The sequence below is a fragment of the Gymnogyps californianus genome, chromosome 2 (assembly GCF_018139145.2).
Source record: "Gymnogyps californianus isolate 813 chromosome 2, ASM1813914v2, whole genome shotgun sequence".
NCBI classification, from domain to species: Eukaryota; Metazoa; Chordata; class Aves; order Accipitriformes; family Cathartidae; genus Gymnogyps; species Gymnogyps californianus.
Window position 1 is genome coordinate 67,669,638 of NC_059472.1, and position 21,432 is coordinate 67,691,069.

General features: G+C 37.5%; 1 protein-coding gene across 1 annotated transcript in view; it reads left to right on the forward strand.

The window, feature by feature from the left end:
- ELP2 (elongator acetyltransferase complex subunit 2) overlaps positions 1-15,010 on the forward strand; it is a 38,783-nt gene extending 23,773 nt beyond the window's left edge. Inside the window, exons 13-22 of the mRNA XM_050890786.1 lie at positions 1,054-1,242; positions 3,344-3,413; positions 5,725-5,820; positions 5,948-6,005; positions 9,986-10,058; positions 10,487-10,673; positions 12,298-12,419; positions 12,921-13,063; positions 13,605-13,718; positions 14,711-15,010. Of these exons, the coding sequence (XP_050746743.1) occupies positions 1,054-1,242; positions 3,344-3,413; positions 5,725-5,820; positions 5,948-6,005; positions 9,986-10,058; positions 10,487-10,673; positions 12,298-12,419; positions 12,921-13,063; positions 13,605-13,718; positions 14,711-14,867 (1,209 nt within the window). The 3' untranslated portion in view covers positions 14,868-15,010. The remainder of the gene's footprint in view (positions 1-1,053; positions 1,243-3,343; positions 3,414-5,724; positions 5,821-5,947; positions 6,006-9,985; positions 10,059-10,486; positions 10,674-12,297; positions 12,420-12,920; positions 13,064-13,604; positions 13,719-14,710) is intronic.
- Positions 15,011-21,432: the final 6,422 nt, after the last annotated feature.

The following is a 21,432-nucleotide window of genomic DNA, read 5'->3' on the forward strand; positions in this document are numbered from 1 at the left end:
GCAGTTTACAGTCAAAGTAATGCCTTTCCTTATGTTTGTATGATATCTAGTACAATGTAAATTCTGTCTTGGCTGCAATTTTCCAGGCATTGTAATACTGAAGTAGTCTAAATTAATTCTAATTGATTAAATTAATTCAAATTCTGCTAGCGGTTAACTCAAAAGCGCACACTGTATTTTTCCAACTGAAGTATCATGTAGGAGTAGTAGCGAATGACACTTACTAAAAATCTTTTCATGAAAGTGTATTTGCTAGAAAACAAAGGGGTTTTTTTTGAAGAATCAATTTTTCATGTGTAGAATAAATTAGATTTTTGGAAAAGCAATTTAAATAATTTAATATCTTTTTTGCTAATATTCTTTGCTTAGTGTGACTATAAAACTAACCTGTCTATCTAATTTCTGGTTAGCTATTCTGTTTTTCTTGGATTAATACTTGAAGCGTGGATATGAATATTTCAGGAAACTAGAAAAAAAAAAATACTTGAAAACACTTCTAAAATCATCAGGATTTTCCAGATTTTTTCATGTAAGAAGCTACTTCGGTTTTGTCAGTTTTTTGCAAAGCTTCTAGTAAATAATCTCACTAAAATCAAGTATTTAAAGAAAGGGGGGAAGTAGGAACCTGTAGCCTGCTGACAGCAGTGCTGCTGTGCTTTGTGAAAGACAGATGAAGGAAGCAAGGTAATTATCACTACCTTTCGTATGTCTTTCAGAGCTACAGTTTTGAAAGTAGTAAATAGCATACAATCCTCCTTTTGCTTAAGCAAATTATGTCCTATTCCTGACTGTCTAGCATAAAGAAGTCACAGTAAGTGCAGTGTGCCCTTAGTAACAAAGATAAGCAAATGCCTCAAATGTATATGTGCAGGGACACAGTTTACTAGTTACAGGAATTGTTTGGTGGAAAAATGGGATTTAACTGATGTGTGTGATCATACATCAGTTTTATGAATGTCAGTAGAAGGTTGCTATTAGTAGTTTTTTGGAACTCAAAATCTTGCTGCTTCTCTGGTTAAGAACTGTGTTTTAACTGCATGTCTGTTCGTTTAGGTAACTTGGCATGAAATTGCAAGGCCTCAAGTACATGGATATGACATGCGTTGTCTGGCAATGATCGGCCGGTTTCAGTTTGTGTCAGGCGCAGATGAAAAAGTGCTTCGAGTTTTTCGTGCTCCCAAGAATTTTATAGAAAATTTCAGTAACATCACTGGTATTCCAATGGAGAAGCTCTGCTCCCACGTAAGTGTGCTAAAGCAATGCTAAATGAAGACAGCCCTCTTTCATGTAAATAAAATTAATGGTTTAGAAAACGTCAAATTACACTAAACTCCATAAAAATTCTTTTAATAGTTCTGAAACCTTAACCTTGTTTTTCCTTTCCCTTCTGTTTGCTTCCGTGTGTGTTGTTTCATATGTATTTTTATGGTGTTGTCTTATAAAACAGGTTGTAGTTGAAACTAAACAAGACCTAGTGTCTGAAGATTGCAAAGAGTATGGGTAAATTTTACATAAGTCAGACCAAGTAGACTAGTGTACACACTTGGTGATTTGAAAGCAAACAATAAAGCCTGGGAATGTGCTTCTCCTTAATTTAAGGGTGTAGTAGTCTTGTCTAGATGTAATTATTGTTGTGTGGTTATGTGTTGTTGGTTTTTTTAATTGTATTCTTGGAAATAGCGTGAAGCTTTCAGCACTGTTGGTAGTTGTTACATATAAATATTTATAAATATGTACTTGCTCATGCTTTATTTCCTCTTGGCATTGGAAATTTTCTTGAGGCCTTTACATTACAGTTCTTAGTTGTCATTAAGTATACTTTCCTATTCTGTGGAAAAATAAGACTGTAGAGTTGCCATGCTTTGTTTGCTCCCCATTTGCTTTAAGATCTAATTCTGTTTTTCTCTGCATTTTGTAGAGCAGAACTCATTCAGGATAGTTGCCTCTGTACAGTGCCTTGCCTGCTCTTTGCATTTCTGGCTCAAAAGCTGTGTTTTCTGTGCAGCTTCTCAGAGATGGATTAGCCTTTCCATTTCATTTAACAATTGAAATATCTGGGAAAGAAATCTATTCGTTTTTGATAGCAAGAAGTTACATAAGTAGCTTTTTAGCGCTTTAATTCTGTAAGACTTTGTAAGCATTTGCGTTAATGACATTGTACAAATAACATTGTGCTTTTCTAATGCTGGCAGATGTCATTATTTTACTTTTATGTAGACTTTCCTTATCAGCTCTTTCTCGGAGTGGTTTTTTTTGATTCATGGTATCACAAAGTGTTTCACACGGGCTTTGTTTAAAGAGGAAGGCTTTATGAGCTCTAATGATACAGCTACTCTTAAATAGCTTTATTGAAATTGTTTTCTGTGAATGTTTTTTTTCATTAAAGTAGGTAAGCTTTTACTTAATTTAGCTCAAATGCATTCCCCCCAAAAAGTACTTAAAACCAAAAAAGCCAGCTTTATATTCAAAAAGGGTTGAATAGGATTATATTCAGTTCAAATCCATGGGACTGTATTATACTTCAGGTTGTAATGAAGAACCACTTTTGTTTTAGAGGCCTTAAACTGGTGTGTGTGTCTCATACATTTTCTCATCAAATTATGAACATTTAAATAAGTAACATAGTGTTTTACGCTGTCACCTAAATTATTAATCCAATTCTGTAAAACAGTCTTTCTTTGAACTTTTCAGATGCTGCAAGGAAGGGGTTTTGCAGCTATTAAATCTAATCTTTTTCCATCTCTGCACAAGGGGCCCCAAGTTCACTTACCCTTTCTAAATTTTGGCTTTTTTCCCCATACCTTTATAGAAGTTTTTTCTGTCTGATGATTTGTCTTCTGTGCTGCTCTAAGCAGGCACGTACTCCAGCCGCATCTCTGTGCTGTGTACTGAATTGTGTTTGAAGTTGTGGGCACAGGCACTCACACTCTGTCCCCTTTTCCAAAATGCTGCTTTATTGTTTCACCTCAGAACAGACTATTTCCCAGTCCTATTTTGTTAAAAACTGCAGTGCTCTCAGTTAATCGATTAATTATCATGTATATCCTAGAATAAATAAAATTGTGGAAGAAAACCTGTAATTAGGGATGAAGATGCATGCTTTACAGCAAAACCCTTGAGCCGAGGCCTTAGAAAAGCTTTTTTTTCTGGCAGAGTACTGGTCTTCGTTTTGTCCAGGGTATGTTCTGGATCAGTTGGGAGTTTTTCAAAGTGCCCCTCTTTACTTCTCTGGAAAAGGCACTCTTATCACAGGGATTCCGTAAACTATGGCCTTTGAAATCTGAACCTACATGACAATGTGTAACTTTTTTTGTTTTGTTTTGTTTGTTTGTTTTAAATACAGCAATCATCCGATCTTCCAGAAGGTGCAACTGTGCCAGCTTTGGGATTATCCAATAAAGCTGTTTTTGAAGGTACAGCTAATGAGAAATAATGGCGATGGTGTTTCATGTGGAAACTTTTTTTTAAATTATTGTTTTAGCATATATCTTGTTGTTACGTCTGTCATTGTGAGCTTGACAGCAAGTTTAGAATCTAGGAATAAAATTGTGCAAAGTGTTTATTTCTCTGGTAGCACCGAAATATGGTGCTTAAAAGTAAAAAAAGCACAAGTGAGAATCTTTCCTCCCTTTCTCTGCCTTTGGTTTCTCCCCTAAACATCCCCTGATGTCTTGTGCAAACCAAAAATGCTCTTTCCATGCTTTCCATATTGTGTCCTGCACCCCTGTAGGAAGTAACCCCACTCAGTCTGCACAGTGCTCCTGAGAGCCTCTCCTGTTGACTGATCTTGATGAGTTTCACACGGATGGTGGGGCTCGTTGCTCTCCTGTGATGGGTCTGGGAGTAGCCAGGGCAGGATATTATTAGAATTCCCCCACCTGCCATTGTTCCTCTGTTTTCTCCATGCTCAATACTCGCCCCCCCCCCCCCCCGAGAAGACTGATGACTTTTAGCCAAAAAAATTAGTATTGAATTAGAGTACTGTGAAAACTAGGTTCAGAGGAGTTAAAGCAGGACTACCTGTTGCTACTTGTGGTTGCTCTGTAAAATACCTTGACCTCCAAAGCTACATTCTGGAGTCCTTTTCACACTCTCCTCAAATGTTAGCACCCTTGTAGAAGCTTATAGAAATAATGTTGCTTTGAGGGGGATCGGTCACATTTGCTGTTCCAGTGAAAATAGCCATAAACCTTCTCCAGGTAAGTGATGCTTTGTGAAGATATTTGGGAAGGAAGAATTAGCCAGCAGTAACTAATGTTCTGTTGGTAAAGGCTGGTGAGGCACCAGATGAATTTCTTGGAGAGGTGGTGGGGATTGCATTGTGGGCGAACAAGGAAGGAGGGACAAACATCTGTCTAGAATGATAAAAATAACTGAGTAGTGTCTTGAGGCTGGCGATGGGACTGGTAATCTGGTGTTTAATAAAGTCTCTGGTAAAAATGCACTTACATCGGAATCTACAGATTAGGTCAGACCTGTTTTTTCTCTGCTTAAAGCTTTGTCAGAAGGTATGAGTTAAAAAAGGAAGCATTATAATAAGCTTTGTCTCCAGGGTCCTCGATGGCAATACAGCTAAATTTTCCTAAATCTTCGGTGAGAGAAAAATAGCTTTTTTGTACTTGAAGTAACTTGTAAAATATATTTTGGCAAAAAAATTCTTTTTTTCTACTTTCTCATGAGTCCTTCTGCTGAGAGGGAACAAAACTTCCTTCTCCTAGAGTATCGTCACACACAGAATAACTAATTTCCATTGATTTCATGTGGCACACCCAGAAGCAGCACTATGAGTAGAAAAGCTGTCAAATATTCCTGCATTGTCCACCATTGCCCACTCAATGCTGTCCGCACTGATGGCTTAGGTTAAAGCCCCACAGACCTCTCTTCTTGCTTACTCTGCAGAGGAATCTTCGTGGTGAGCGATGATCAGATAGCGGTCTCAAATGATAAATGTTGATTAGATAATTTCATTTTTAAGGGGAGAGAAGACAGGATGAATGAGAAGATAGTCTTTCTGTTCTGCTTTTTCTGTAGCTGCATTTTTAAACTGCTGTATTTGAAATGTGCGTTTGGCAAAAAGTTAGATTCTGTCTGAGAGCAACTGTTCCCCACTCTGTACCTTTTTCTTAAATAATACCTTCAAAGTGAAGGACAGAGTTGCATTCTAACTTAAAATTAACTGGAGTAGTTTCAGTTACTTCTGGTACTTTTGCCTAAAGCTAAGGACTGAGCACTCAGCAGTTTTGCTGAAGTTTGCAAATTGTAGATACACTTCTGCAAGTTTGGCTTTTCATTTAGGGGTCTACATTAAATTTAGGAATTCATCACTTGTATCTGAGATTTTAGCCTTAAATACTTTCAAATACAGAAGGAAAGGTTTAACGTTGGGGTGGCACAGGTTCGACTCCTGGTGACTTCTTCTTTCAGATAAATCAAAGTCTCTTTAAGAATCTCTAAAAGAGACTGTGCTGATGGAGAGAGGTCAGTCTCAGAATGGAATTAATCCAAAGGTTAGATTCCCCCCCCCCCCCCCCTTCATTCACATGTGCATTAAAATAACGAGAATCTAATATTCATATTATTGTAACTCTGGAAGGAGAGAAAACTAATTTCAATTACTTATATTGTAAAAACAATAGATGTTTTTTACTTGTATAGTAAGTGTTCATATTTTCCCTCCTGTCAAGTATGTTCTGCCTAGCTAATGAAGTCCTTTACTTTGAATAGGAGATATGGCTGTTCAACCAGCTGAGGATGAAGAAACATTTAATACCATTTCCAATCAGTATCCTGAGATTTATTTTCAACCCTTGATCCTTACAGGTATGAGGTTCATTTCTATTATATGAAATAGAGAATTAGGGTCATTAGATATAAACTTGAAACATTATTTAGCTGATTTTAGATTATTTAGTACCATATTTGAGTATGTTGTACAAATGTCTTTTAGAACCTCCCCCAGAGGATCACTTGCTGCAGAATACCTTGTGGCCTGAAATTCAGAAGCTGTAAGTTTTATTTTTCTTTTCTTGTTTAATTTGCAAAATTTCCAGAAAGCTATTGCTATATATTAATGTAGTCTGGTCTTGTAACTCTTCCTATCTTACTACCTGATTTGACTTTGTGTGCAGTGTATTGCTTGTAAAATAAATAAATTATATGTATATAAAAATTAGGAAACAATGCAGAAAAAGGCAGTTAGGACTGATGTGTCACAAAATTTTATTCCATTAGTTGTTTCTCTACCAGTGAAATATGTATGTTTTTTAGCACAAAGCTATTCTTTTGAATGTGTAATGATTAGCCTTTCACTGTCCCTTTGGATGTTTGTCTTTTGAAAGGTCTGTTTAGAGCACTGATCCCTGTTTTTTTTTTTTTTCCTCCTTGTTCCAAGAGAATAGTAACATTTCTGGTCTGCTCTAAGGAACTGTGGCATGTTTTCATGGTCTTATTTGTGCTCTGGAATGTGATGGGCCTCTTTCCATGCTGCAGCCTTTATGTCTCTCTGCTCAGCACATCTCCTTAAAACCTTGTCTGTACTGAAGGTCTCTGTGTAAGGAGTTTTCTGCTTCTTTCCACTTCATGGCACAGACTTGCAGATCAAGTTTGTCTTTCTGGTATGGAAGTAAAGGCTGAGGCATCAAATAAGAAGCTTCCCCCTAAAGCCTAACGGAGTTGTAAGATGCAATAGATGGAAGCAGCAGCCAAAATAGGATGTGTCTAGTGGTAGAGCCAAGTGATGAACGTTGAGTAAGATGGTTACAAACCCAGTTTGGGTATTGAATGCTGACAGAGGGGTTTGTGGATTGCAAAGATAATCAGTTTATGTGGTCATGATGATAATTGTTTTGAGGTTGCAGGTTTTTAGAATTCTTCAGCTGTGTTTTGTTCCTTTTTTTCTGAGATTCACAACAATTTGCAAAGGAAGGTTGTCGCCTCGTTTGTTCCCTAAGGATCCCAGTAACATTAGGCTACACTTCCACAATCTTCAAAGTTTTAGTATTAATCTTCAAAGTATGGCACAAAGAAATTAATCATCTCAAGCTCTTATGAGTTTATTTATCTGAATCTCCTGAAAGAATGATCTCAGGCAGGAACAACAAGAATGTTGAGCCTTTGCTGATGATTACAGCTACCTTTATACATTACCAGTTTTGTGACTTCAGTTGGCAGGGATGGGAAATAAAAAACTTTGGGAAAACAGTTTGCAGGTTGCTTTCATTTGACCAAGTGGGAGGTTTTGTGTGAGCTCATCTTTACCTTCAGCTGGGCAGTTAATCTTCTTTGTATGCTTTTAAGCTCTTTTACTGTGTTTTGTACTCAAAAGTGCTTCTAAGAGGGAAGCTGGTGGATATTAGACCATATCTACACATTTTGTAATTTCCAACTGTTACATTAAATGCTTCTCCTGTGCTTGCTATGGGCACTAATGCACCCGCTCACATAAGCAGTTTGATGAAGGATCTTTAAGTAGTGAAAAGGAGCCAAGGCCAAAATTTTTCTTTATTTGCCTTTGACATTTCTCAAACTCTAGTGAGACATTAATCTTTTATATTCTGCTACAGGAGTAGTGCCTATCTGCTTTTATATCCTACATTCATTAAAATAACTGCATTTTATGGTGGTCTTCAGGTGGCTCATCTGAGCAATTTTTCCTGTTTTTAGAGACACTGCTGATGACAGGGGTTCTTTTATGCAAGGGCAACAAGATATAAAGCATTCATAGACTTTCAGGTTTTTTGCTCAGGATAATCTTGAAAGAAGTAACATGAAATTGCATCATGTAGATTTCAAGTTGCCATAGCAGCAGAAAAACAGTGTGAGGGACTGACTTGCTAAAAATAGCTTGTTTGTCATTGACATTTGTGTATTCCCAGCTCTAACTTGACACCAAATTTTGAAGGATTAGTGTTGAGTTTTGAAAAGTGTTCGCTTGAGGAGGTTTTAGTATGAAGAACTTGCTGAATTTTTTACATAATCTAACAACTTTAAAATAAAAATATGCTAAATCCTGTGAGAGTATGCTAATCTTTATCCTCTTGGAAAATTATCATGGAGAGTTTATATGCAGCAGGCTGAGATTAAAGCCTAAGTGTTGACATATATATTTATGTTTATGTGTAGACTTGGAAGTCTTGAGAGATCCTTTTTGACACTAGAAAATTACTGTAATCTTTTGTCTGGACACTTTGAAAGTCCAGTCAGTTTACCTGTGCATAAAAATTTTCTATGAATTGCACATTGCTAAGGCAAAATCGCTTGGTTGAAAATGTCATTTCATTATTCATTCATGCCGTTGCTTCTCTCCATTGTGAACCTTTTTTTGGTGTTGTGCTACATAATAAGGAATTGGATTGCGTGTATGGGGGCAGGGGATGGGGTTGTACTGGAGCTTCTATACTTGCAAGGCTCATATGCTCTTGTAAGCAGCATCTCCTATTACCACTAACTTTGTTCTCTTTACTGGAGACAGCACTGTGCTATATAGGTTGTCGGTCTGACCTATGATGGTGCTGCTCATGTGACTTTGCAAAAGACAGTATTTTAGGTTTTATTTTAATTTAAAGAGAAAGATTACATTTTAATGCTTCTATTTAGCAAGAACAAAGTTGCATGCAGAAGCTCAAAATGTTTCTGTCAAGTGCTCTTCAATACTACATTTAGGAGATAAAACCAAAGTAACTGAGGACTTGTTTCACAAGTTGTTCCACAGGTTATTTTTCCTTCATTGAATTTCAGGAAATTTATACTTTGCATGGCATAAATACTTTTCAGTTTTAGAAACTTGACTTTCAATGGTTTTCACTACAAAATAGTCTCCAGGAATGTGCTTTAAAAGTAAGCATTACGATAAAACTCCTGCTGGTGGCAGAGTAAGGGGAAGACACGCAGTAATACCTTCATCATTATAAGGTACAATCAAATTTGCAAATTAACGTTCCAATTAAGCGCAGCCACCAGTCCCTCTCCCCCCTGAAGGTCCGGGCACAGTTACTCTTCACAAAAAGGCAGTGCATCCCCAATCTTCAGACATGAGTGTGGGAGTCTGTCTATGGGATATGCCCAGCAGCAACTCTTCGGGGACTCTGTTCAACAGATACAGACAGTAATTTGTCATTTAAACAGATGGCTGTTTTGGCTGCAAGTGAAATCCCATGAACATCAATCCCGTATAAGAACTTCTTTGCAACACTGCTGACCAAAGGAGTTTATTAAGAGAACTGCCCATCTCTTCAGAGCTAGCAATCAAAGGAAACCCCCCGCAACTGGTATTTAGCTGATACTTGTCCACTGTTTATAGATTGCATCTCCAATTTTACTCTACTTCCAGTCTGTTTTGTGACTGATTTTAATTTGTGTTAGTCTGTGTGGCATTTCTGCTTATTAGTTAAATCCAAGTCCAGATATGTGAGCTTGAATTCCAGCAGAACTCGTGCAAAGACTGATTAAAAATGTATTTCTGGAGGAAGCTAGAAGTTTTGGGTTTTTTTACGGTGGTGTTTTCCTTTTCCACCATGATTCTTTTCCTCTAGTTCAGAAATCTTCTTTCAGTATTTCACAGAACAAGCATCCTTTGGCTGGGTGTTTGTGGTGTATTTCTTTGGTGATCTTCAAATATGCGGCTTCTGATTTTTATTGGTAGTGTTAAAATTGCTTTACAAGAAAATAAGAATACATTAAATGCTGCTTTAGTCTGCTTTGTTAATCATTAGCGTAGCTTCTGCAGTGCTGATGCTTCAGGGCTATGGAATGGGCTGGAGAGATTGTTCTGTAGTCAGGTCCTAAACGTGAAAGAATTTATGCGGATGTTTATATTGAATCCTGAACGTTATTAGGAATTATTTGAGACATAATACTGAAACAGTGGTGAGAAGTTCCTGGCAGATGCCTTTCATTTTTGCAAAGGGATTTAAATTAACATAAGAACCTTGATATATACTGCAAAAATTACTGTGATGTGTTAAATATCTTTTCACATTTATTTCAGATATGGACATGGATATGAAATTTTTTGTGTTGCTTGCAATAATTCAAACACCATAATTGCGTCAGCATGTAAGGTAAGAAAACATTCTAGCACCATCTAGTGAAAAGTGCCACCAGATTTCTAGGGATGATACAGCAGGAGTCAGAATTCAGTTTGGGCTGAATTCTGTTCTTTCACTCAAACATGAAAGATTTTTGTAAAGATGACAGTTGCTTTGCAAAGGTGAGAGTGAATGCAGATAAGCTATTATTCGTAAATTATGTATGATTCATTTGAAGATCTTAGTAATTCTAACAAATACAGGTATAAAACATTTTCTTAGTGATATATTGTCAGCATTAGTAGGAAGTAATGAAACAATCTTGAAACTTCATAGAGCAAAGCTGATTCTAACTTGATTGCAAGCCTTAAAACAAGCCCCCTCACATCTTAGTATTTTGAAACGTGTGACTTATATTTGCTTTCATTAATTCTCACTGATGTTTTTTTGCATCAATACAGGCTTCCAAAAAAGAACATGCAGCAATTATTTTGTGGAGCACTACTTCTTGGAAGAAACTGCAGAGTTTGTCATTTCACAATCTGACTGTTACTCAGCTGGCATTTTCTCCTAATGACAGATTTTTATTAGCGGTTTCTAGAGACAGGAATTGGTCACTGTGGAGGAAACAAGACTCATCAGAGTCAAGTAAGATATGTAAAGTTGATATACACATTTGAAGACTTTGCAGTTTGTTCGATATTTTTGGCTTCAAAATATTTGAAAGAGAATTGGTAAAATATTTTAGTGGCCGTTTTCCTTACAACATTTAAGAATTAATAGTGTTGTAGGCTCCTGTGGCTTTAAGAAGTGCAATTAATGGCGTACAGAAAAGCTAGAAAGGGAATTAAAATGTGGCGAAGAATATAATCAGGCCTTAAATGCTGTTTGATTGATGGATGTAATGAAGTCTGCTATTTGTCCTCCTGCCTTCTGCTTGTGATTGTATGTTTCAGATTTACTGAAGTCAAGTATACATGCTGCAGTGTAATGCCTGAACATCAAACTGGTGTTCTGTCAAGCAAAACCTTCATCTCAGGGATCTGTGCAGGCAAGGCTGTTCGTTGCTACACCTGTGTCCTGCATAGAGCTGCCTTGTCCCTCTTTGCAGGGCGTGACACTTTGAGACTCTTGACAGGATTAACCTCTATCTTTGGTGTGGCTTTCTGATAATCCTACACAATTGATTAATTTGACTAGGACTGGCTCTGTCTGGAAAAAGAGCTGACAGTAAAGATTCAGTTGACTTTCTCATTAAGACTTTGAGCCTTGCAAAATCATGAGGAGATTGCTATTGAACACTTGAATGGATTCCTAGAACAGATGCTTGTGCTGAAAACGTTTATCATTGCACTGTTGGCTTAATAGCATATAAACACTACTGGGCTCTATAGAGTTTTCCTAGAGACTTGGCAGTGAGTTTTGGCCCCTTCAGACAGTGTCGGGTTGTATCCTGGCTTGAGATTTCTGTTCTATTCAGACTTCTATTCTAAAGCTTGGCATATTGTCCACAGTAGTTACACAATGTTTCAGGATAAGGAGTATGAATTCTCATAGGAAGTAGAGGAAATCCTCTTTTCGTCTATTCATCAATAACTTTTCTGTCTACAAAGAACATCATTATCAGTGTAAAGCAAAAATGCTGGTATTGGCATCCAAAGAAGTGGTTATTCAAAGTCTATGCTCCAAAATGACAGCCTTTCCTACTTAGGAAAAGCATTCCCATTTACTGATCTGCTGATCAGACTTATTGCCTGATTGTATGCATATTGAAATGGCAGGCTGTCTCTTTGGGAACAGATTAATCTTTACAATTAAATCATTATGATTTGAGCTCTTGGGACTTTACTGGTAAATAGGAGCTGTAGTGAAATTATTGGGGATACGTGTACACATGGTAACCGTTGCACTATACTAAAACTTTCAAAGTCAGTGTTCTTATGAAAAACTTGTATAGAAAGAACCTGAAGGTCTTATACTTGGACTTAAATTCTTCTGAAACAGATATGTGTGTAAAAGATCAAACTGTTCCTACTGTTTCAGTGCTATAAGGGTTGACTAATAAGGTCTTGAACAGGTGCTAATTATCATTGTGATAAGTGTTGGGAAAAAATATTTATGTGGTGCTAAGTATTCCCAATTGCTTTAAAGATGAGTGAAATAATGTCCGAGTATTCCTGCAGTTCTTACATAGAGTTAAGTAAGAGTAACAATTACTTTTAGTATGTAAAGTAGTTGAAGCAAGGGTTTTCCTCTGTATGTTTTATTCCAGGACCAGTCTTCAGTTGCTACGCATACACAGACAAAAATACAGCTGCTCACAGTCGAATCATTTGGTCTTGTGATTGGACACCAGATAGCAAGTATTTTATTACTGGCAGTCGGGACAAAAAGGTAATTAATATAAAAGGAATTTAAAAAGCCCAGAATTATTTTAAATGTATTTTAGATTAGCAAATGCTGTGTTCTGATGAGCTCATATTCCATAAATACACAAAAAGCTTATTGTGTATTACCACAGAAATCAGTGAGACTTTCATATGCTAAATAAAGTGCTTGAATATGTATGTACAAGACTGTGGTCTGCCACTTGGGCTTTCTCCCTTCTTTTTTTCATACAGTAAGACAAGCATATGTCACATAACTCTTATGGGTGTCTAAGTTTTTCTTTAACTTTCATAACAGAATCTGTTTTTGTTGTCAGTATCTTTAATAAAATCAGACAGACTGTCTAAAAAGTTGAATCTTTGTAGATAGACATTTTTTACTATTTTCAGGGTCATCCACTTTGTTCTGTGCCCTGGAAGTATTTTAACTAAGTATTTTAATGTGTTTGTAAATGCATTTACAAAAAGATTAAAGTGAAAATTCCTAGATGATTTTTCTTTCTTACAGGTCATTATCTGGGGCCAGTGTGATTTATCTGTGACTACTGAAGGGAATATGTTGGATTCAATCAAGCCTTGTTCAACAGTACTGGATGCCGGGGATTCTGTTACTGCTGTTAGTATCAGCCGTGTGCTTACTCCTGATGGAAGGTATTGCTGTTTTTCTGTAATGCCATTTTGTGTTTAATTTGAAATTAGTGTTTTTTCCCCCCTTTAGTCAGTTTTCTGTGGCTAAACAGCTCCTAAAATCTACCTGTCAAATATTTTGACCATTCTTTGACTGAATGACCTCTACTTTTTGCTTTCCTAGCCTTCTTTTCAGGTGTATGGTGACTTCTCCAAACAGTGTAACAAGAAAAAAAGAAAAGGGAGGGCGGAGGGGGGCATGAACACACCTGAAACACATTCATTCTTCCAATATTGACTGATCAGATGTTGTAATAACCTCCTTATTTTTTTCCTAACCAAATATATTTTGCAGGTTTCTGCTTTGCTTTTTTTTATGAAAAAGCTTTGATTTAAATTGTGATTTATTTTTTTTTTTTTTTTATGGAAAAGTAAATATTGATTTGAAGGGCAAGGTGCAACACAGTGTTTGAGTGCTAGTTCTGTCTAGCTTGCGTTAGAGCTGGCTTCACTGAGCTGCCTACTGTAATCTCTTTCAGAACTAACGCAGTTATTCTCTTGATAGATATGTTGTTGCAGTAGGCTTAGAGAATGGGAAGATTATTTTGTACACATGGAAGCAGAGTGGGCAAGAACCAGCACTAGCTGATTGGACCACGTGTGTTGAGATGGGTAACAGGTATGTCTTTTGAAGTAAGTTAGGAGCAAGGAAACATTCTTGGGACTAATAGTGCTGGAGTTCTGTTCTTATAGTATAAAATGATACGAAACGTCTTTATTTGTATATCAAAACCTATTATCCTTTTAGGAAAAGGTTGATCCCTGAAAGTCTAAAGATGTCTTTAAGCAAAACCTGAAAATAAAAATATTGGTTATTTAGATTTATTAAAAAAAACAACAAACGCCAATGAAAACCAAGGAGGGGGGTTAAACCCCTAAATACTTCATACTATGCAAATGCTTTGAGAAGTATTACCCTTTGTTAGCTCTACTCTAAAAAAAAAAAAAAAAAAAAAAGAAGAAAAGCTTTATTACTTTTAGCCATAAAATAAGTTGATAGAAAACACTGAAGAGCGGGGGAAAGAATCACTGTCTATATACATCAGCAAAACATTTTGAGTGGATGACAGCAAGCTTTCAAGAGCAGCTTCTAGCAGAAACCAAAGGAATGACAAGCTATATGTGGCGCTGCTGCGGTGACAGCTAGAGAAACTCTCTGTAGAGAGACTTTGAATGTTTCACTTGAAGCACTCTCCTAGATTCTTCTTTCACATACTGGCATTGGTAGTACCCGAAATGAAAGTTGGTGGTGACTTTGGCCTGTGTGTGCTTGAAGTCAATTGGAAAGAGACACCAGATAACAGGAAATGGGAGGCTAAAAGCCAGAAATCTGTCATATCTTAGTAATTGAGATGCTAGATCTGCAGCTTAATGTGGTAAAACTTGAAATCAATAGCTGTTTAAATTATGAGTGAGAGGATAAAATGTCATTAGTGTTAATGGCCCTACTTATTTTAAGAACTTAATACCTGCTGGTTGTCACAAGTCAGTTTTTCCTCAGTTGGTAGTGTTAACAGAAGAGTACTAGTTACATAAATGTTGATGTTTACACTCACATGCCCAACTGTGTTTGACATTTTGCAGTTATGTATGGATTTCTTTTTGTTGCAGCCAGAGTCATGCTCTTGCTGTGAAACGTTTATGTTGGAGACATCATGCGGGCAGAGCTGGACATAATGACCAGAACAGCAGCGAGTGGTTGCAGCTTGCAAGTTGTGGAGCTGATCACTGTGTTAAGATATTCAATGTCAACAGATTTGCTCTTTAGCGAAGACAGCAAGCCTGTCTGTGCAAAACAGATTCACAACATTTTATTTCAGCTTTTAGCCATTTTGATTGTTGAATTTTCTGTTTTCTGCTGTGGAAAGTGAAACATCTGATATGTAACTTATTAAAGCAACTTTTGTGGTAGTTTGAAGTGTCAAATATTTTTCTAATTCTGCAGTTCCAGGAGTATGAACTATTTCATGTTTTGGTTGGTGAGTATCCTGGAACTGAGGGATAGGAGGGTGGAGTAGGGCATGGGAGAAGGATGATGAGACAGCTTTGTTCACTGTGACTCCAAGGGTAAGTGGGAAGCTGCCAGTACTTGGGTGGTTCTGTGCTTGGGATTACGAGTGGAATACTGAATTTTTTTTGAACTCCTTATTCCTGTTAAACGTAACTGTCAGTTGGCCTGCCAGTGCTGACATTGCGTGTTTAAACGTGTGCAGTTAACCAGAGATCAGAGTTCAATATACAGCTTTCTCTGATTGCCTTCTGAATGTATTTTACTGCCCGGGTCCAAGTCTTAGACCGCCTTACTTTAGAAGGAGTAGTTTGTGTTTGCATGCTTGGACAGGCCTGCTTGTTTGTCTTTCTTTCTTTCTTCTGCTGTGCAGAGTGCGGGGCTCATGCTTCTTGGTCACGTGGGGCCTAAAGCCTAACTCACAGGCCACTTAAATCTTCTGGTGTCTCCCCTGTGTACCTGTGAGCCCTCTCTGAGCAGAGTGCTATAGAAGAGCCACCTCTTACCCTGCTTGGGGGCTGTCCTCTACCGTTTGGGCTGGAAAAGCTTACAAGTGTCACTAGGCAGGAGCTAAAAAGTGGCAGCCATTCCTCACGCTGCCTTTGGACTCTTCCTGACTTTTGAGCGCTCCTTATCTATTCTGGTGAAAACAGGTTAACTTAGTTGTCTGATAGTGTTGTAATTTTAATAGAATGGTAATAGATGGTGAGTACTTCAGAAGGAAGCCTTTACCTCAGCAGGTCTGTATCTGATTCCAAAGTCTAACTTAGAAATTAGTTAAACTTTGGGAATGAAATTATTTTTGTTCCAGAACCACTTGCAACCCAAACGGGTAGTGCAGAAGTAATTGGAATTGTGTTTAACTTTTTACTGTGTTGTATCTTTAGATAAAGAGTACAGTTCTTTCAGAGTGGGCCAGACTCTTTTCAGAATAATTATAGTTTATGTTTTAAAGGTTTTTACATTTTAGCTTTTTATTTTCAATTCTGTTTTTGAGCATTAAAAAAATCATTCTTTAAAATTACTTAGGGGAATAAAAATCCGACTTCTTAATAGAGATGCTTTGCTACATTTTACTTGTGGTACCGAGTGCTTTCCTTACATGTGTGCTTTAAGCATTTGAGTAGTGTATTTTACTTGTCTGGGAACTTTTAAACAACCATTGACTGTATCCTGGCAAAAGAAAGACATGTCACTCATGACAAGTTTCAAAAAGCTGCCAAAAGTGGAACTTCATCCTATGTCACAGTTGTAATTTGGTATCTTACCTACAATTTGATGATAATACTGGATAATACTTTCCAATACTAGTACGTCTTGCCGTGCGGCCACTTTTGTGTATAGGCAAAAGTGAAATGTCATATTAGTTGTCCCTCTCTTTTATTTTGTGAAATGCTGTCATTAAACAAGCATCAGCTATTACGTGACTCAGTAATCCATTCCATTGCCCTGGGGACTTTTGTGACTCAATTGCATTGAAGAATATACCTTGTTGTTCCAACTTCAAATACATCAGATTAGTCTCTTGATCTCACAAGCCTGAATTGTAATAGACACTTTTTATTTTCAATTAAGTTAGAGGTTGTCAAGAGACACCTCGACACATGATTAATATTTTTTTATGTACAATGTTATCTTTGTTCACTTATCACTTTACTGTGCATTTAGTGGGTGTGACTTTTACATACGCCTTTATCTTCTCAGTAAACCCACTAAAGTCTTTTCATACCAGCATGTAAATCAGCATCGGGGTAACAAGTCAGATACTGATTTCATTATCTCAGCTAATATCAGAAAATTATTTGGACCAATGTAAGTGTAATACCAAGGAAAAATCGGTGTAATTATAGCGATCATTTTGGGAGTAGTATTGGCTGTCTAATGAAGAACACAGTTCTTTAAACAGGAAAATAGTACCTTTTAAGATTATTATAAGAGTCCCTAGGAAATTTGTTTTCTCTTTTGTTTGGTTTCTTTGTTTTAAAAAATGGAGAAAAGCAAGCATTTGCAAGACATTTACTGTATTCATTCTACTTCATTACTCTTGTTTTATTGGTTTGATAAATACTGCTGGAATCCAGTGCCTTCTTGCTATATTGCCTTTTTGTTTTTTTCCCAAAACTGTCTTAATTAGGTTTTTTTATTTGAAAGAATCTACTGTTGGTTTTGTCCACTGAATGGTTATCGCTTTTATTTTCTTTCATGTGCTTTTCTTTTGTATATACTTACCCAGAGAGACTCTATTTAATTAAAAATAGTGCATACATTCATTTATTATTTCATACATTAAAAAAAAAATTATGGCTTCAGTTATATTTACCTGACTGAACTGACCGTAGTCCCGTTTACCTACCAAGATGTCTAACTGCTATATGTATCCATTTTTATTTCTACATTTTCTTCTATGCTTCCCTGGTGCTCTGTCATTGCTGTTCTCTCTTGTGAAGTGCCATGCCTCTTTCCATTCCTATCCATCCTTTTTCTTCCCCCCCCCCCCCTCCCCCCCCAAGAATGTGATTATTTTTCATGGCCTCCCTTAAATGAAAATTCTAATTGCGCTCAGGTGTGTTTTAGAAGATGGAGTTAGCCTCTATACTTTGGAAGTTGCTTGTATCACCCTCTTCATAGCAGATAGTTCAATGTCATACAATAAAAACAAAGTTGAGGTGAGTGTAACCTTATTTATTTCTTTCCATTTGTCTTCAAGACTATCAAATAAGCCCTGCCAACCCCAATCTTAGGAAGCTCCAACTTTTCATGACACAGCCTCTGATATTGCATTTGTTTTCCGTTAACAATGTGATGCAAGATCATGTCCAATGGTCAGGGGTAAAAACTTGCTGTCTGGAATAGTGATGGTCCCAGCTTTGCACTACCCTTTCCTGCCAGTCCTGAGGTAAGGTGTAAGGACAGTATTCAAGTGATCAGAGCCCACAGGCAAATGGTACACATTGAAATGCACCCGTCTAGAGCAGCTTAATCCTCTGCATGAATTTTCTAACTCTAGTAGTATTATGTATTTCTGAGTTTCTGTCTTCATTTCTGTTACTGGTTTGGACGAGGGTGGTGTGTTTATTTTAAACCTCTCTGATCTAGCAGGATACAAAGCTGATGCAGCATCCCCTATACACTGAGGCTCTCCATAGCGCTATTTACGCTTTACTGTCCAGTTTTTTTTAACCAACCATTGCATCCAAAATGCGCAGAACTGGGTCTGTGCCGGTTTAGAGAGCTAAGCTGCTTAGTGCCTCTGCAGCCCTCACGTGCTACTTTCTGAAGTACCATGGGCTGATTGACGTATGTGCCCATGTACCTTACCGCTAAATAATAGCATACATTTAATTAAATGTTGCAATAAGCACTGACGCAGATAAGGCCTTGTTTCCCACAGATTTGGGCCATTTGCAGATTGTGAGTTTTCATTAGTTTTCCTGTGATTAGTTACTTTTTACAGCTTTTATGTGTGGATTTTCATCTCCAGCCTGTGAGCTCAAGGTGCAGCTTCTTGTCTAGACACTGATGGAATTTTTTTCTTCTGTTTCAAGCCTATAAAATCTCTGGATTTTTACCTTTGAACACTCTACCTTTCAGACGGACCTGGGCTGAAATGATCCAGTTGATTAAAATAACGCACAAGGATGTGTGCCCATGTGTGTAAAGTGAGAGACAGGATTGGTGTACTCTTAAGAGACCAGGGTAAAAAAACCCAATTTACAAATATGTAACTGCAGCTCCGACAAAATGCCGACTCACCTCATATTTTGCCCTTATGCAATTAATGCTTTAATTGTTTTTTTTTTTTAATGATGGTCTTTACCAATAGATGTAAAGTTTGCATGGTACCAAAAGAAAACCAACACAGAACATCCATCTTTAAAACCAGTTTATTGTTTTGTCCATATGGTGCTATTGGAAAATATCACAATAGTGGCATCAGGTTTTATCACAAAACCTCAATTCCAGGAAGCAAATTGCTTCCTACACTGCAGTTGGTGGGTAAGTTTCAAAAAAAAAATTTTTTTTTTTTCATTTTAAAATATGAGCTGTTGCATCATTCTGCATCAACTATAGCCATAAATATATTTCAAAAGCCTGCAATCATCCCAGTCTGAATCTTGATGGCATCTGCTTTCAAATACTACACAGCATAGTGTTTATTTCCACTCAAATTTTCATTGTAAAGTTATATTGCTGCTTTATCTCCCCCTACCTGATTCAAAGGCAATGTAAATAAGCCGGTGCCATTAGCCTCTCCAAAGTGTCCCATTAAAGACCACCTGGAAAACGCACCATTAGGAAGGAGAGTGTCATGTTCTGCACGGGGAAATCTCAATTCCGGCATCTTTACATGGACAAAAAAAAGTCCATTTATCACAGAGCAAAGATGTTTAAAGACTTTTTTAAGCTTACAAATTAAATAGCTAGTATACAGGAAAGACAAAATGAGAAAACAATTTGTAGTTTCTCTGAGGCTTTTTCCTTTGTTTTAATGAACATGTAAGAGCCCTTATGCATCTTCTGATACTGAAAGTGAAGTTCTAGAATTATTTAAAGATCAAAACTTAAACGACTTGACACTAGTCAAGTAAATAACTGAAAATCATTTTTTTACTGATTAGAAAACATTATGCACTAGAAGAAAGTGTAATAAAGTGTAGTCTTTGGACTAGTCTGAAATAATGCTTTAAGAAATGAGCTGTTAGCAATGTATGTGTCGCTCTGAAATTCTCTGCTCGTTGTACAGTGCCATTGAGAATGGAATTGAAAAAACTGATGGGATAAACTGAAGTTTTGCAAAGAATATTCTAATACCTTTGATATATTTGAGGTAAAGCCGTCCCATCAATATTTTGGATGCACGCTATCAAAAGAATTTTACTAGCTTTATGCTTGTTCTGAGGAGACTTCATGGCCAAGGATATGAACAAACTGGTTTATGTAGTCAGACTTAAAGGAGTAGGATTGTCTTGTCTTACAGTAGAGGCATCTGTGAAAAGCAAGCAAGAAATGGTGTGAGTCTTGTTGTTTATAATCTGAGATCTATAACCAAAATCAAATGGTTATTGAGGTTATCCAAAGCCATCTTAAATCTGTCAGTCCAGGATGTAGGCATCCTCAAGTCTGTGTTGCACCGAAAAGGCATGCTAACACTGACTTTAGTGGCAAGGATGCTGTGGAGTCCACTGGGATCTGGAGGACAAAATGAGCTGCTTGTGTAAACTGGGAAGATGAGAGATGCTGACATTCAGCCCTAGGAACACCTGCCTGGGCTCCACGTGGCAGGCTCTCTAAACACTGCTGCCAGCAGTGAGCTATCGACTGTGCCCATTTTTTCAGTTATGAAATGGGAAAGAAGGAACAGGTTCCACGTCATGCTAAGCCTTAAAAAAAAAAAAAAAAAAAAAGTATATTTTTCTGCTGTCATCTGTCTTGTGGGCTGGGACTTCAGAAGTAACTAGAAGCTGGTGAAAATTTCAAGGAAGTCAATTATTGAGCTCTCAGCTATTGAAAACATCACTTTGGCAACTCTGAGTAATCTCTGTTTTCCCAAATATTTAACGGGAAGAAATGAGAATGCTCTGAGGCTCACTGCCGATTGCAGCTATTGCGGAGATGAGGGAAGAGGAGGAAACAGCTGTGTCCTCATTTAGACTTGAATCTCACTTTAAAGAAGTGGCAGTTGCAAATAAGGAAATGTTAAAATAACTGAAATGGGCAGCAAAAATATTGCTTGCTCTGTTTTCAGGAGCATCTGGAGCTGTACAGAGGACGAGACAAAATCTCTGACAGTACAAAAATCAGAATTTGCCTTTAGTGCCTTAGGAAGCTGTTGGAGGTAGGAGTTGTTGAGCACAGTTTAGCAATGCTCTACTACTGCTATTTTACCAGCAGTACTTTATCGGGATCTACAGCGGTAGTTTTGAGGTGGCAGGGCAGCGTGTTTACCCTGTGACTTTCCCAGCCCTTGACCCTCCAACCATTCCCACTTTTGCCCTGTGTACTGGCTCATCCTCGTACAGTTGTGGGACCTTCCTTCAGACACTCCCCACTCCAGGGGCTGCCTTTGTGCCGTGCCAACCACCAGATTCCCCTTGTCCTGCTTCTGCCTTTTCTGGTAGAAAGCATGGGGGCTATGTGCTCCCTTTGCCAGTCCCTGGTACTCACACTCAAGCACAGCTCCTGCTCTTACCTTGTGTGACCAGCTCTGGTGGCTGTGTTCGAGTAGTTTGTGTTCAATGGCATTTTCAAACTTTGCTAGCATCATCATTTTATTTTCTGCAGTAACTCATCTATGTTGTAATGCAATAATAAAACTAAAAATGAT